Below are 17,917 nucleotides of genomic sequence, written 5' to 3' on the forward strand. Positions count from 1 at the left end.
AAATAAGCAGCGATACAGCCTTGTTTGTGCCCAGGGAACTTTCACATGTGAGGTGAATGCAATAACTACGACACTGCAGAAACGGAGTGTGGCCCCTTCCCGCTGAAGTTCCTGCCCTGTGTCGTCCTATCGATTACGCTACAATACAGGACCCATAATCGACTGTGCAGCACTTGTATCTTGTTACTCAACAATCAGATTACACCGTTCAGCCTTCTAAATGCTGAAACACTAGAACTGGAAAAGGCCACAGAGTCACTGGATATTTTCACACAAGGTTAAGGCCATTCAGCGTAATTCGTGTGTTGCACAAATACAGGAGAAGGACATGAAACCGTTTCAGATGTTTTGATGTGAACGGGAGGAGATAATTCAGCCATCGGTCTGTTGTACGGGAACAGTAGACTACCAATCTCTCTCTCTCTCTCTCTCTCACAGACACACAATGCCATTTCACGGATACGGGCAGGAGACTGTTCAGTATCTCAATCGTGTTATGGAGGTACTTGAGGAGACATTTCAGTCACTCGAAATGTTGCACTGCATCAGCAAGATTCCATAAGTCACCAAACCACTCATAAAGCAGCGAGCAAGAACTTTCGGATTTGAGCGGCTTGATCTGGAACAGGGGAAGGACATTCAGCCCATTCATCCTGTAATGTAAGAAGACCAGGAGGGCATTCAGTCTATCGACACAATAATGTAGGAGCACCAGGAGGACATCTAGCCCTTCGAAACTGTAATGTAGAAACAACGGGAAGGCATTCAGCCCATCGTGACTCTAATGTCGGAACACCAGGAAGGAAATACAGCACATCGAGTATGTAAACCTGGAACAGAATGAGGCCATTCAGCAACTTATGTCTCTTATACAGCAATCAGAGCAGATCTTTTCTAGCTTTGTGCCTGTTGCACAGGTATTGAAAGGGAATGTAGACGTTATAGAAAGCAATGAACTTAGAATAACCAATTTCACGAGAGAATAAAAGGAAGTGAAACAATATTGAGATTGAATGCAAATTGTTAGGCTAATTTAGTAAGGAACTAATAACAGGAGATTGTCAAGTTCAACCCATAGTCAATCATAGTCAACATGATTTTATGAAGAATAAATCGTGTTTAAATTATTTGCCTGAGGTCTTTTTTTAAAAATGTGGCAGCAAGTTGGAGGATGGGGATCCGATAGACGTATTATACCTGGAATTCCAGAGGCATTGCAAAATGTGCCTCATAAAAGATTAATGTGCAAAATAAGAGCACATGGGGTTAGGCAAAGATTAGTTGCTTGGAGAGAGGATTGACTAATCAGGATATGAAAGTGCTGGTGTTTGTCTGCTTGAACAACGTCAAACATCACACGACGCCTTATTGTAGTCCAACAGGATTATTTGAAAACCCTAGCTTCTGGTTGTTGCTAATTAAACAGGTGTTAGTGAGAGAGGATGATGTTCGATACAGAATTTATATGAAAAAGATGAAAGGGTTATACTACACATACGCTTTAAGTGAACACACTCGATGGTTTTTAGTTCTTTAATTCGTTAGAATGGAGGTGCAGGATTGAATTGATGAATATGCAAATCACAGAATTTCTTTCAATTCACTACCTGGAGGTACCGGGTGTGTGTGTGCGCATGTGCGTGTCCGTGTCTCCGTGTGTGTGCGTGTGTGTGTGTGTGTCTATGTGCATGTGTGCGTGCATGTGTGTGTATGCGTATGTGTCTGTTTGTTTGTGTGTTTCTGTGTGTGTGTGAGACAGAGAACGACAGATAAAGAGTGAGCGAAAGAAGGGTTGTCTGGGGAATGGGGAGACGGTGATTGCGTGTAAGGGGGAGAGTTAGAGTGTACGTGTCCAAGTTAAGACATCGACAGATACAGCAGATGCGTTTTCTCACGCATACTCGCTCCATGGCTTTCGATCTGCCCCTCTCTGCCGTCTCTGTTTCATTTGTTGTGCATGTTGCAGACACAGACGCTGTAACTACAGTCCCCATGCTCCATCCAGAGTTGGGCCACGAAATCCTCAGGTCTCCCTGAATGTCTGAGGCAGTTCACAGCACAACCTGCAACAAAGTATCCCCAGCACCTCCACTAATTCGTCAATATAAAGAGTCAGTTATTAGCCTCTCAGCTACATGCGAATGCCAATACTTCACAACAATACTCAAGGAGCTTCCTTGTGTTACTAACAACACGATCAACTGACAGGTACAAACATAGTCCATCAGTGGACAGGCACAGACCAAGTTTCAAAGTCACGCATCAAAGCTGCTGGAAACCCCTGTGCAACTTCAAGCACCACATGGGGCCCAACAGGAAGTGAAGAACAGCCCGACGCACACCATTTCATTGTTTCTGAACTTCTCACTGGCAGCACTCACCAGACTGGGAGTTAAGAAACCAAGTCCATGGAAAGATGCAGAGGGACAGAAAGATTCACATTAAGATAGAAGCAGGCAATTCATGAACTGAGGACATACGTGGAAACATCGGGGGGGGGGGGGGGGGGGCAATACAGGGGAGTGAGAAGGTCCAAATCACAGGAAAGAGGACATTGAATAAAGGCATTACAAAACCAGTTGAAATGGTTCGTTGCATCACATTCTGGATCTGTTTCACAGAACTATCCCTGACACTGCAAACTGGGACAAGGTAACAGCCAAGCACAGCGAGTTGCGCAGTTTATGCTAGTGTATTGCTGCGTCAACCAGATTACCTGCCCAGTATGGGAAGTACTGCAAACCTTTGCCACTATAATGCTGCTACGCTTGCGCTAGCTATCTGCCTAACAGAATTCTGTAGCATTCTTCAAGGTAAAGCAGGACAAGACTTATATGTAGGGTCTTGTGAAGTGTTGCCACATACAAAGACCTTAATAGCGATAATAGAACGCTTGCAGTGTGAAAACAGGCCAAGTGGCCCATCAACTTCACACTGACCCTCCAAAGAGTGTCCCACCAGACACACCCGTACTCTATCCATGTAATACTGCAATTCTACAGTTAACCTGCACAGCACAGAATAATGCAGTGCAATTCCTCAATGCCCGTCCACCTCAGCTGCGGATGTTTAGAGTGTGGGAGGAAAACGGAACACCCGGAGAAATACACGCAAACATGGAGACAATGTGAAAACCCCACACAGGCAGCCAGCCGAAGGTAGAATCAAAGCCGGTACAAGGCACAGTTCTAACCACTGAGCCACTTTGCCAACTCAATGGTCAAAGAAGAGTGACTGCATTCACCCACTTTCCTCTGGATCTGTCACATGTGTTCAGACATTTCTGAATTCCATTCAGGGACCTCAAACATGACCTTCTTTTCCTTCACTCGAGGATTCACACACCCCTCACCCCAGACAAACAATGATAGGTCTGGCCTCCGGCAGTCACCGCTCCATCTCCTGAGTTTTGCCGTTACCATTTCCCCTTCTTCCTTGACCACGCCATCCATTAATATCAAAGGAACAATACTTGTCAATGTAATATAAAACAAATAACTGCAGATGCTGGACGTGGGAAACAAAAACTGTTCTTATGAAGAGTCCCCAGATTTGAAATATTATCTGTACTTTATTTTCGTACAGCTATGAGCAGACCAGCAGAGTTTCATCAGCAATGTCTGGAATAGCTAATTTCCTCTTTGAAGTATGCACAAAATTGGCTACAGAATTTTACCTTCGATATATAACTCTTACCAATATATATGTTTTTCTGGACCTGCTGTTTCTAAACCCTGGGCAAAATATTTCTGTGTAATCTGAGCACTGTGGGCTGTGTTGAGATTATTTGTACAGTCAATGAGATGTTTCCTGAAGCCTTTCGTGATCTCATGATAACCTAGCTGCCTCTTATTCATTCTCATCAAGAGTAATGGTGACAATCTCCGTGAGCCGCCCCTTACACTTATGGAGGGAGAAGGACAATGATCTACCTATAATGCTGTATATTCCTCTCGATGGTTGAGACTGCTGTCACTCAGGGGAAAATTCAGATCAGGCAGGCATGGTCTGTTGCCATGGTCCGCACCACTGGTCCTGGGGGAAGAGCAAGACCTGCTTGTGACCTTCCCCTCCCAGGAGGAGATCTATGCCCATGCGCACAATCTGGGTTTAGGGAGGGGTGTAATGTTCCCTGCCTGCCACTTAAAGGCTTAATATCAGGGGCTTTGCACGGTAGTTCCACTTGGACTGTGCGTGTCCCAGTGCACTATGGGCTTTCAAAGATGGCACTGATTCCCGGGATGCTGGGTAATTCCAGACTCTTTGCTAAGAGGGGAGGTGCTCTGGGAATGTTGTGTCGTAAGAACTAAGGGAAACCCAATTTGATTTGCGTTGTGTGGGCTCGAAAACCAATTAATGTGAAGGGTTGGTGAGATCCATTCCGCCTCCCAGTGCGAATTTCTACCCAAACTCAAATCAACTGGTACGTTTTACACAAAAAAAAATAGATTAGTGCAAAGCAAAAGAACATAAGAAATAAGACCCGGATAAGACTATCTGCCCCAGCCAACCTGCTGCGCCATTTAATCCAATCATGCCTGATATTTTCATAGACTCAGTTCCACCTACAATCTTCACTTCCTGCAATGTTCAAATACCTTAATGTTTTTCCCGTAAAAACATGCAACCACGTCGCCCCGATTGCTTCACTGGGCATTTTATTCCACAGATTCACAATCCTTTGGATTAGTCAATGCTAAATCTGCTCTTCCTTATTTTCAGGCAGTGTCCCGAAATCGTGTTTCAACCGCCCGTGGGAAAAACGCTCTCTGTTGCGATCATATTTGTTCTCTTGATATTTTTCGATAACATTCCCCCTCATGTTTCTAAATTCTGATGAGTATATATCAGTCCAGTCAATGTGCACTCATCAGGCAACCGTCTCAACTCCAAACTCATCTACACTCTACACTCCATCCAGTGCCAGTGCATCATTTCTCAAGTAAGGAGACCAAGACTGTACACAGTACTTCAGGTGTGGCCTCACCAACACCATAAGCAATTATAATTAAATCTCCCTGATTTTATCCTGCATCCTTTTGACAACGAAGGACTTTATTACCTTCTAAACCTGCAAACCAACTTTTTTGTGATTTATACAAGAGACCCCTCTGCACAACAGCATGCTCCATTTGTGAACCCTTTGAATGATAGTGCATTTTGCTATTATTCCGAGCAAAATGCAAAACCGCAAATTGACAAACATCATACTCCATCTGCCAGACCCTTGCCAACTCAGTTAACCTATCTATGTCACTCTGCAGACTTACATTGTCCTCTGCAAACTTCGTAGTGCAACTCATCTTAATATCGTATGTGAAGTTTGACACAGTGCACTTGTTTCTGAACACTAAATCATCTGTGTAATACCTTGTACCAATTGATTTCAGATCTTCTTTTTCGATCGTAGAGATGCCCTCCTTTACTCGGTGATCTCCCCCACCTCCTTCACAGTTTGGTAGAACACTTCCAGGTGTACATGTTCTCGAAATTCAGTTCCCAATATCGGTCATCCTGTCACCATTTCTTTTTAATGCCATTAAATCACACTCATTTACTTCAATATATACATTAATTTCCTCAATTTCGTTCGATAATACAACACACATTTAGACAGACTGCCTTTCATTCAGACCATTACCCGATTATTCCCTGATACATTGTCATCTTTGTTCCTCATATTGACCAAGTCAGAAAACATTCTGTTATACTCTCAGAATCAGACCTGATACTTGACGGTTTATTAAGCCCCATCACCATCCTTGGGTATATCCTGCCCCAACGGCAGGACAGACCCACCAGCGGTGGGGACACCGTGGTATAGAGTCAGGAAATGAGTTAGGCTGGAATTCCCCAGCATTGATTGGGGAACCCGAGAAAACTAATGGTAACAGTTCAGATATTGTCAGGAAATCTCTGGCCGATGCACATCTACTGCGCTCCAAACCACCCCTTGGTGATAACTCAGTTCCCGTTGATGTTGAAAAAAATCGGAGGAAGCACTGAAGATGTCAGCAGCTGTCATGGTGCATATCAGCAACCCTGATATGGGGAAAATGGGATGAGGTCATACAAGCAGAATTTAGGGAGTTATGAGCCAATTTAAAATGTTGAACTTTAGAGGTAGTTATATCAGGATGGCTACCAATGCCACATGCTAGTCGTAGTAGGAATGATAGAATAGGGAGGAGTCATGCGTGACTTGAGAAATTGTGGAGGAGGAAGACGGTCACACTTTTGCGACATTGGGACTAGTTTTGGGATATGAGGGACTATTACAAATTGGACGGTCTTCACCTGGGCTGGACTGGAACCAACGTCCTGAGGGGTGCTTTTGTAAACGCTGTTATGGAGGATTTAAACTAATGTTGCAGGGAGTGTTGGAACCAAATGGGCAGTTTAGTGGACAGTAAGGCGGTCGTAAATAAAGCCTGTCAGAAACGAGATAATGAAGTCAGCTTGACTAAGGTAAGACTAGGCACGAAGTGGACTATGAATACAAAGCGACAGGTGGTTTCAGGTGTATTTGCTTTAATGTAAGAAGTGCAGTAGGTAAGGCAGATGAACGTAGTGCTTGGATGGGTATTTGGGAGCATGATGTTATTGTTATTACTGAGAACTGTTTGAGGCAAAGGCAAGATTGGCAACTAAATGCCCCACGATATAGATGCTTCAGGCAGATAGCGAACGAGGTAAAAGGAGTGGAAGAGATGCAATACTTATCAGAGGAATTATCACAGCTGTGCTGCAGGAGGGCATTATGGAGACTCGAGTATGGAGGCAATATGGGCAGAGCTCAGAAATAGGAATGGTGCGGTCGCAATGTTGGGCGTGATTTATAGGCCGCCCAACAGTGAGCGTGAGATCGAGGAACGAATAGGTAAATAGAATATGGAAAATATACTCGCAACAGAGTGCTGGTGATAGGATATTTTAATTTTCCCAGCAGTGACTGGAATTCACATCGTGTTACTGGTTTAATTGGAGTTAATTAAACATCACAACGATTATTTAATATGATGAGATTTGATACTACTAAAGAGTCATGATTATGACTTCTTACAGTAAATTTTAAAACTCTGCCACCAGTTGTTGAAAGGAAGTTGTAAAGTAATGATGGAACTGGCCTAAAAATAAAATAAATTAGTGAATAGTGTGAATGGGGCAATTCTGATAAAATACAATTACATCTTGTTTTGTTGTCAAGCAAATATATTCAGACTTTTGACAAAAGTTATGGCTGAACAGGGAATTGGAGAAAATTCCATTGATCCTTTGTGCTGCTACTAGTGCACTTGTGTACTGAATGTGAAATTGATTGATCGAATGCCCCAAAGTGTAGTCACATTATGTCACCAATTTTAGTGAGTCAACTCTTTCCTCCTTAGTTTTGTTTTCTTTCTATTAAGTTTAGTTCCAATAGTGCAAGGAAATGAGACCACCATTACTTTGTTATTTTATTTTGAAGACAACTTCCAGGAAGTTTCTGCTTTTGAGGAAACGCTGGTGCTTCAAATCGCAATATTTCCCATGGTTTCTGCTTTAATTGTGCTTTATTTTTTTTAAAAAATCGTTAATTCAGCCTCTAAAGAAAATGATAATTGTTGCTGTATGAATGCCCTTTTTCGATGGGCAGATATTGGCTTCGCGTTGGTAATACCACTTGAGGTTGTCTGTTTTATATGAAGTGCCATTAGCACTGCACAAGCCTGTTGTAAGACAGCACTTGTATGCATTCTTGTATGCATTCTTAATCTCTCAAAATAAAATTTGATTTCCCTTCAGAAAATATCACTCAATAACAGGTGTGGTCCAATATGTTTATTTCGAGACACTAAACTTCGAAGCGCTGCTTCTTCAGCAGTTGGTTAAAGGAGCAACACTTCGAAGGCCAGTGCCTCCAAATCAACATGTTGAAATATAACCTGATGTTGTGTGATTTTATAACTTTGTCCACCCCAGTCCAACACCGGCTCCTCAAATCACGTTTACATGGAGCAGAATTTGTAGTGAGCAAAGAGGAGTGTTTTCAAGGGCGGCGTGTTAATATCCAAGTCGGGAAGTGTCTATATGGACCTGGTGTTGGGGAATAAGACTGGTCTGGCGGTTAAAGTTTCCGTAAGGGATTACTTTGTCAGTGGGGATCACATTGTTGTAAGTTAGAAAACAGCCATGGACAACATCGAGAGTCGTCGGATAGGAAGAGTTCTTAATTGGTGGGAAGCCAACTGTAGCAAGATTCGGCTGCTGGGGAATGTGGATTGGGAGCATCTGTTTGAGGATAAATCCCGATTTGATATTAGGGAGGTTTTTTAAGAGAGGTTGATTAAGTCCATGAGAAATAAGTTCATGCGAAAATGAAGCATGGACATGGCAAGATTATGGAACTATGGAGGACAGGTGGAATTGAGAGAGGAGCTAAGAAGATAAAAACAACGTCTGTAATGTCTAGGCGACTGAAAGCAAATGAATCTTTGGAAGAATATCAGGAAAATAGACCAATTTGAAACGAGGGATTAAAAGCAAGGTTAAGGAAAATTCCAAAAGCTTTTATTCGTATATAGGATTGAGATGGTACCAAGGGAAAGGGTAGGCCCACACATGAACAAAGTAGGAAAGTTATGGGAGGAAGTAGAAAAAAAAGCTGAGATTCTGAATAAGTACTGTGAGTCGGTACTGACAGAAGAGAAGGACATAAGAAATGTTGAGGTGAAGGACGGATGTTGGATTACTCTAGGTCAAGTCAGCACAAGGATGGAAGAAGTGTTGGATACTTTAAAAGGCACTAAGGTAACATGTCCCCAGGTCCGGATGGGATCTATCCCAATTAGTGAAGGAAGCGAGAGACGAATTTGTTGCAGCTATACCAGATGTCTTTGCAGCATCCTTGAACACGGATTAACAAGTTTTCAGATGACACTAAGATTGGTGCCGTAGCAGATAGTGAATGGAACTGTCTGAGAATACAGCAGAATACAGATACACCTGGAGTGTTGGGCAGGGAAATACCAAATAGAGTTCCATCCGAGCAAATGTGAGGTGATGCAGTTTGGAAGACACACTTCTGGAGTGTACTACATGGTAAACGATAAAAGCCCTGGAGGAAAGTGAAGCACAGAGAGGTATGTGTGGAGAGGTCTATGGTTCTCTGAAGGTGGCAACGTAGTTCAATAACGTGGCCAAGAAGGCATACAGCAAGCTTTCCTTCATTGAACGGTGTTTTGTGAGTTGACAAGTCATGTTGCAGTTTTATAGGACTACGGTTTGGCCCCGATTGGAGTACTGCGTGCCGTTCTGGTCACCACATTAGCAAACGAATTTGGATATTTTGAAGAGGGTTTAGAGAATGTTCACCAGGATGTTGCTCGGTATGGAGTGTGCCAGCTATGAAGAGAGAGTGACTATATTAGAATTATTTTCGTTCGAAAGGCAGAGATTGAGGGGGACCAGATTGTGAGTGAGAAAATCATGGGAGGTGTAGACAGGTTGGAAAGTCAGATGCTTTTTTTCCCAGAGTGGGGACTCCATTAATAGGAGTCACGAATTCCAGGTGAGAGGGGAAAAATTTAAGGGAGATATGTGTGGAAAGTTCTTCATGCAGGGGGGCACTTTGCCTAGCATGCATTGCCAGTGGGGGTGACAGAGGGGCATACAATAGCGCCATCTTTTATCTAACAAGACAGATACATGAATCGGCAGTGAGCAGAGGGATACATACAGCTTGAAAATAGGTTTAGTTTGAGGGTCTGAATCGGAACAGGCGTGGAAGGCCGAAGGGCTTGTTCCTATGCTGTGACTTCGTTTTAGCTTTTATTCATTGCTACAATGACACAGGACGTACCTTTGGTGTGGGACTACAATGTCAATCACCAAAAGTGTCCCCACAGGCTCACCACTGACTGAACAGGGCGAGACCTCTAATACACAGCAGCCAGACTGTGGGAAGTGATGGAGGAACCAACAAGAGGGAAACATTATCAACAAACTACTTTTCAGAGATGTCGGAGCAGCCAGCACACATTCGTGGCAGAGGAAAATGCTCAGCCTTATATTGAAGATACAACCTACTGTGCCATGTGGCAACTCCTCCTCTGTAGTACTGACAAATGGAAACTGATTATCCATGAGTCGCTGTGGGCTATCAGCAACTGTAGCATCAATGACCTTGCTTCCTTGATAAAGAAGTGGATTGTTCACTGATGGTTTCAAAATATTCAGCACCATTCTAAATCTGCACCTAAACTGAAGCAGATGTTTCAGCCCATCAAGAGTTTTAAAATGGAACAGCATGAGCCTATTCAGGCATTCGGGGCTGTTACTCAGCAACTGGAGCAGATATTTTAACGTCTCACGTCTGTTACACACCAAATGGAAGGGAATATTCAGCCTTTTAAAATTGCGACACAGGAATACGGGGAGGACAGGTTACTGAGCCAGAAGCAGGGATAAATTCGGGATAAATTAGTCTTTATCAGATTAACACAGATTCACTGTGACACTGTGACCAGTGCTGAGAACTCAACTATTTGCAAACTATTTGAATCGTTTTGGTAAATGCAACGAAACAGTAGCTAAATTTGTGGATGAAACTAAAATAGCTGAAAACTAAGTTACCAAGAGGAGGTAGAGAATTTCTAATTGGATGCGCAATGGACAATAACTGTTCGATAGTATATAATATGGGTAACTGTGAATCTGTGATTGTTTCAGGCAGAATAAAAGGTTGATTATTACATAAATGGAGACAGATTACTGGACGTTTTGACAGTGTGTACTGGATGGTTCACTCAGTTCCTTACAGAAATGGGAATAGTTGCTCCATCTCATTGATGGTCTGCTTCATGCCGTTCACCGTGGCGCCATTGCTGACGGTATACACTGGATATTTACATGTCGTTGGTTGACGGTGGGTAGTGATGAGGGGGAGAGTGTTTTAAGCAATGTATCAAAGGGTCTATCTTTATCTGAGAGTTCATCCTTTCCTTCTACTTGGAGACCCGATGACGATGACAATGGTTGAGTGCTTCCAAATGAAGAGGATGTGGTTGCTGCCAAGACTGTGTGCATACACCAACATGATGTACTGTATATGGACACAGTTTAATATTAGTGCAGTGAGATACGGAAGGTCCAACCACAAGAATGGAAACATAAAAGAAATACATTGCTAGGTCAGCTGAAATAGTTGGAAATTTGTTGCTGGAAAAGCGCAGCAGGTCAGGCAGCATCCAGGGAACAGGAGAATCGACGTTTCGGGCATAAGCCCTTCTTCATTCCTGAAGAAGGGCTTTTGCCCGAAACGTCGATTCTCCTGTTCCCTGGATGCTGCTTGACCTGCTGCACTTTTCCAGCAACACATATCCAGCTCTGATGTCCAACATCTGCAGACCTCACTTTCTCTAGCTGAAATAGTTACTTATATCATGTTCTTAATCTCACTTACAGAACCAGCCCATGTACCAGAAATCCCGAGGAGATATCTATTCAGCACTGAGCACTGCGTTGAGCAAGCTCTACTTGATCCACACCATCAGTCTACTCAGAGTGCAACAATGTGCTGACCATGGCCGTGCATTGATCTATAAATCCGGACTAGATATCTGTCCAGCAAAGAGAGGTATGCAGACCACATCCATGCATTGACCTATAACACGGGGTGAGATATCTGTCCTGCACAGGGAACTATGCAGACCACAGGAGTACATTGGACCATAAATTCAAACTCGCTATCCATCCAGTCCGGGGTGCTGTGCAGACTACAACACTGCATTCGTTGAGAAACACGGACTAGAGAAAGAGTCATAGAGATGAACTGCATGGAAACAGACACTTCCGTCCAACCCGTCCATGCCGACTAGATATCTCAACCTAATCTATTCCCACCTGCCATCACCCCACCCATATCCCTCCAAAACTTCATATTCATATACCCATCCAAATTACTTTTAAATGTTGCAATTGTATCAGCCTTCTAGTACTAGGAGCTATGCAGACCACAGCACTCCACTGACCTAAAAACGTGGACTAGGTATCTGTCCAGCACAGGCAAATATGCAGACCAACGCAGTACAGTTGTATCCAGGCATTTTGGAAGACTTTGAGACGAATTTTATTACATTTTATTGATGTACTGTTCCAAATTATAGTGAGAATTGATTGTAATTTCTGGAAACAAGACGATTGGTAGTTTTCGGGGCAGCAATGGGTGTGTTGGATTGATACCGACATGGTACTTCAGACGAAACTGATGTATTCTGATGAACATGTACACACACGTAGTCCCATTTCCCTGCAGGTAGCCCATATCCTCTGTAACATTGCCTATCCATGTACTTGTCCAAATGCCTTTGCAATGTTGTTAACAGACCCGTCTCAACCACTTCCGGTCGTAGCTCATTCTGTATGCATACTACCGTCTGCATAAAAACGTTGTCCCTCAGGTTCCCTTTTCTCCTTTCCTCTCGAATTTTACACTGATGCTTTCTCATCATCGCTTTCCCAATCCTGGGGAAAAAAATTATGTTCATTCACCATATACATGCCTCTTATGACCTTATACTCATCCATAAAATACACCTCTATAAGAGACACCACAGTCTCCTTTGCTGAAATGAAACAAATACCTACCTTGTCCGAACTCTCCGTGTATATCAGACTGTTGACTTAAGGCAACATCCTTGTAAATTTCTTCTTAACCTTTTACAGTTTAATATCATCATTCCCTTAGCAATTAGGAAATAAGAGGGCAGGTGAACCCCCTGCTGCAGTGAAAGCACTTTAATACCAGTGACCATAATTCTGTTAGCTTGAAAATAGTTCGGAAAAAGGACAGTGCCGATCCAAAAGTTAATATAATAAATTGGGGCAAGGACCATTTAGACGGTATTGGACAGGAACTTCCAAAAATGATCCAGGGAAACTGTTCACAGGTCGAGGGATATCTGGCAAATGAAACTCTTTCATACGTAACAAAATGAGAGTCCAGTGACACCATGTTCCAGTCAGTGTCAAGGGCAATGGTAGCAGGAGTAGGGAACAAAACAGGGTAGAGACTCTGGTCAAGGAAAAAAGAAGGATGCATATGTCAGATCTAGGAAGCGGGGGTCAATGAAAACATGAAGGAGCATGGAGGATGTATACTTATGGGAGAAATCGGGAGAGGAATAGGGGGCATGAGACAGCTTTGGCAAATAGTGTTTGCAGAATCAGATAAGATTCCATACGCATATCAATGGCAAAAGTGTAACCAGAGAGAGAATAGAGTCTCTTAAAAATTGAACTGCCATTTATGTCATCGAGTCATTGAGATGTACAGCACGGAAACGGACCTACGTACACCTCGTCCATGCTGATCAGATATCCGAACGCAATCTATTCCCACCTGTCAGCACCTGGTCCATATCTCTCTCAAGCCATACTATTCTTATACCAATCCAGATGCCTTTTAAATGTTGCAATTGTACTAGCCTCCATCATTTCCTCTGGAAGCTCATTCTATGCATGCACCAGCCTCTGAGTGAAAAGGTTATCTCTCAGGTCTCTTTTATATCTTTCCCCTCTCACCCTAAACCATCAGCCCTCCATTTGCAATGCGTCACAGGAGAATAATTAGGTTTATTAGATTTATTGCTCTATGCACTCACATGAGGACAGTAAAAATGTTACAAGTCGCCACATGTGATGCAATCTTACAGATAAAGATAACAGCTCCCCACCCTGCCACACCCACCCCCATCCGAACCATCCAGGGACAGAATCCTGGTACAAAGCAGAAAAGTAAAAAAAAACAATATTACAACGTGGGTGGCACAGTGGCACAGTGGTTAGCACTGCTGCCTTACAGTGCCAGAGACCCAGGTTCAACTCCCGCCTCAGGCGACTCTCTGTGTGGAGTATGCACATTCTCCCCGTGTCTGCGTGGGTTTATTCCGGGTGCTCTGGTTTCCTCCCACAATCCAAAAATGTGCAGGTTCGGTGAACTGGCCGTGCTAAATTGCCCGTAGTCTTAGTTGAAGGCGTAAATGTAGGAGTAAAGGGTCTGGGTGGTATACGCTTCGGCGGGTCGGCGTGGACTTGTTGGGCTGAAGGGCCTGTTTCCACACTGCAAGTAATCTAATGTAATACATTACATCGCTTCCTGTAAAAGTGGGAAAAAGCAGAAACATAGTTGACAGTTCAACAAAACAGTTCATACGTGCCTGGCCAAGCTGGGTTCACATTCCTCACAACGATTCAACCTTCCCCACTCCTCTTACAGACATGTGAGGTCCTCGTGAATACTTACTGTGGGGAAATACATTCATGCGAGTGAAATCGGGGAAAGGAATCCATGTAGTGATGTTTTGAAAGGAGGCTACGTCACAGAAGTTGAAGTGCTGGAGGTCTTAAAACGCATAACAGTTGACCAATACCCAAGACCTGTTTGTGTATGCCAGGTCATTGTGGGAAGCAGGGGAAGAAATTGCAGTGCCACTAGTTAAGATATTTGTATTATTCCTCAGAGATCTGAGGAAGGGTCACTGGACCCGACAAACTAAGTCTGATTTATCCGCACAATATTTTAAATGATGTAATGGAGACGTGAGAGTTGAGATATAAGGATAGAATTGATAGTGGGGGATGATTTTCCCCTTTTGCGTGGGTGGTGATGAGGTGACCTTGCAGAGGTTTATAAGAGCATGGGGTACATGGATAGGGTGTATATCTAAGGTCTTTAATGGACGGTATAGGTGTTCAACCAGGCAGGATAAGTTGAGAGGTGAGAGATTTAAAAGGGAAATAAGATGCAGGTGTTTCTCAGACAGGGTGGTGTGCATTTGTAACGAGCTGTCAGTGGAAGCGGCACAGGCGGGGACAATTACAACATGTAAAACACAATCGAATGGGGACAGGAATCATAGTTTCAAAGAGGTATGTGGCAATTGCAGGCAATTCGGACGAATTCAGTTGAGAAAACGTGGTGAGCATGGACAAGTTGGACTGAAGCGTCCTGTTGCTTTTTGAGTGTCTTTTACTTTATAATGTCTCTTTCATCACCAATTCTCCAAAGCCCTCAATGCATTTCCAGGTCACATATTCTCTTTAAATACTTTCAATCATCTCCGAACCTTTTTTGAGTATTCCTGACATTGATTTGGTGGTGTGGACCACAGCAGTAGCAGCGGATTTGTATTTAACGACAATCTGTAACTTTTTGGCTGAGATATATCTTCAGTCTACCATGACCATCAAGCCGATCTATGGTTGAGAAAAGAGTGTCGGTGAAAAATCAAGGGTCAGAACCATGTGTACATACACCTGATGGAAACCCGTAAAAGCTACCGCACTTGACCGCTTACATTCCAAACAGCAGGACTAACATATGATGGAGAGGGCGAAATATTCCCAACAACAACAGACGAAGAGTCCTTTTACATCCAGTCGTAAATGGTGATGGAAACAATTCACTGACGGAGACGTCTTCACAAACATACCGTTGCTAAATAATGGAACAGCCCTTTCCATCGGTGTAAAAGACAAGGGTGTAGTATCTGCAATATCTTCAGACAGAAGTGTTGACTCGACGATCCAACTCACGCTCATCACAGAATCACAGATACCTCTCTTCAATCAATTTGATTCGCTGACCGTGACATGAAGAAACAGTTGAACACAATAGATACTACGAAGGCAATGGGCCCTGACACTATTCCTCAATTAATCACCACTCAACCTTCTCTCCATTACTTTATCAGTCTCAAGTTCCTCAGCCTTTCCACGGAAGACTTTTCCTGCATTCTCGGCAGCATCCTATTAAATCTCTTCTGAACCATTTCGAAAGCCTCAACGTCCTTCTTGTCATACATGGGATTGTGTGTGCTTTAGTGGTTTGCATCAGAAATTGGCGAGCTGAAAGAAGACATTATTGGTTGGCCGAAAACATTCTTCAGCACGATCCACAACTCTACCAAAGTCAACCACAAATTTACAAACCCATCCTTCTCCGCTCTCATTAAGGACATTTATGAAAATGACAAAAAGAAGTGGCCCCTAAAGAGATCCTTGCGGTATACTAAATGCAACTGCACTTCAGGATAACGTTTCCTCGCAACCTCCACTCTTTGTCATCTTTCAGCTCGCCAATTTCTCATCCAAACAGCCAAATCACCCTCAATCCCATGCCTCCATGTTTTGTGCGATAGCTGACCGTGGGTAACGTTATGAAACGCCACATTAACCGCTTTACCGTCATGCAATTGTTGGTCACCTACTCAAAGAACTCAATGTGGTTTGTGAGGCACGACTTATCCTTCACAATAACGGGTTGATTATCTATAATCAATTTATTCCTTTCGAGATAATTTTAAATCCTTCTTATTATAACCTTGATCAACACTTTACCCACAACTGAAGTAATGCTCACTGGTCTATAATATCCAGCGTAGCCTCTACTCAGCTTCTTGACCGAGGGAAAAACACCCTACCGTCTTCTCGCACTATGCCTGAAGACAATGACGACATAGACATCAAAGCTAAAGTCTCCACAATCTCCTCCCTGACTTTCGAAAGAATCCCAGGATAAATCCCATCCAGGCCAGGGGACGTATCCATTTTCACACTCGCCAGAATATCTAAAAACTCCTCCTCGTGAACCTCAATCCAATCGCTTCTAGTAGCGTGTATCTCAGTATCCTCGTTTTCGTTTTCCAGTGTGAATGACGACGAAAAATATTCATTCAGCGTTTGCACTACCTTCTCTGACTCGACGCACAGCTTTCCAAAACTACTCCACTCCTATTGGCGCTAAACGTCTTCCAGTCATTCTTTTTTTCCCTGCCAAACCAAAAGAAAACCTGTGGGTTTTCCTTGATCCTATCCACCAACGCCAATCCCCTTCCTGACTCCTCTGACTTACAGCTTTAGTACTTCACTGGCAAAATTATAACTGTCAAGCAGCCCAATTGAGCCTTCATGCGTCATCCTGACATAAGCTTTCTTTTTTCTCTGGACAAGAGCTTCTGACAGGGTGACCAGTCCATTCATGTTTCCAACCTAAGTCCATCCTACGTTTGTAGACGATTCCATAAACGTTTTTTCTGCCTCTGCCATCTTTCCCTTCGGATGATCGTCCGCATTTCATATAGTTCCTCTCCATTTATAATATTCTCCATCACTTTGAACACTTTTCGATTTCCCCCATAGCACCTTCCCATGCAATTGTATGACCTGAACATCTCTTCCCTCCTCTTTGTCCGAGGCCCCAAACACACCTTCCATATGAAGCAGCATTTCACTTGTCATGTTGCAATCCAGTTTTCTGTTCTTGCTGTTCAGAATGCAATCTGCTTTGGACAGGGAAAACCAAACGGAGACTGCTTTGAGTAAAGCTGTCACACCATCTGTTCGAATTATCCTAACCTTCATATTGCTTCCCACTTCAATAACCTAACTTGCTCTGATGTGAACATTTCAGCCATGGGCTTCTGCAATGTTTCAGTGAAGCACAATCGAAGATCGAGTAGCACCTCATTTTATACTTTGGGACTGTATAGCCTATAGGAGATTATGTTCAATTCCATAACTGCACAGCTAGACCTCACCATGACCGTACTCCATTTTCTTTATATTCTCCCTTTTGGCCTCCCTATTACCTTGACTTGGTCTTGTATATCTTGGGTGCAATAGTGAGAACCCATCTCCCCCATGCACTCCTTAATTTTCACCAAATTTATACCTGTTTGTCTTTCACAACAGGGGCCATTCTCCTGTGGCATTTTGCCTCCACATCCTCTATTTCCCATCAACCCCCTCCACTTCTGTCAAGTTCTGAAAAAGCCCATTTTATGGTCCATTTGTACTTCTGAAAAATAGTCCCGCTGGACTCGAAAAGTTATCTCTGTTTGACATTCGCCACAGATGCTGCCATACCTTCTGATTT

At 43.3% G+C, this 17,917-nt stretch overlaps 1 protein-coding gene across 1 annotated transcript in view; it reads right to left on the minus strand.

Annotated features, from left to right (window-relative positions):
* LOC148138712 (uncharacterized) overlaps window positions 1-17,022 on the minus strand; it is a 29,891-nt gene extending 12,869 nt beyond the window's left edge. Inside the window, exons 1-3 of the mRNA XM_087981362.1 lie at window positions 16,895-17,022; window positions 12,368-12,504; window positions 10,069-10,172 (exon numbers count right to left, since the gene is read on the minus strand). Of these exons, the coding sequence (XP_087837488.1) occupies window positions 10,069-10,172; window positions 12,368-12,504; window positions 16,895-17,022 (369 nt within the window). The remainder of the gene's footprint in view (window positions 1-10,068; window positions 10,173-12,367; window positions 12,505-16,894) is intronic.
* Between the last annotated feature and the right edge of the window lie 895 nt (window positions 17,023-17,917).

Source organism: Chiloscyllium plagiosum, unplaced genomic scaffold, assembly GCF_037043375.1.
Source record: "Chiloscyllium plagiosum isolate Xiang-an unplaced genomic scaffold, Cpla_swu_hap1 HiC_scaffold_39, whole genome shotgun sequence".
NCBI classification, from domain to species: Eukaryota; Metazoa; Chordata; class Chondrichthyes; order Orectolobiformes; family Hemiscylliidae; genus Chiloscyllium; species Chiloscyllium plagiosum.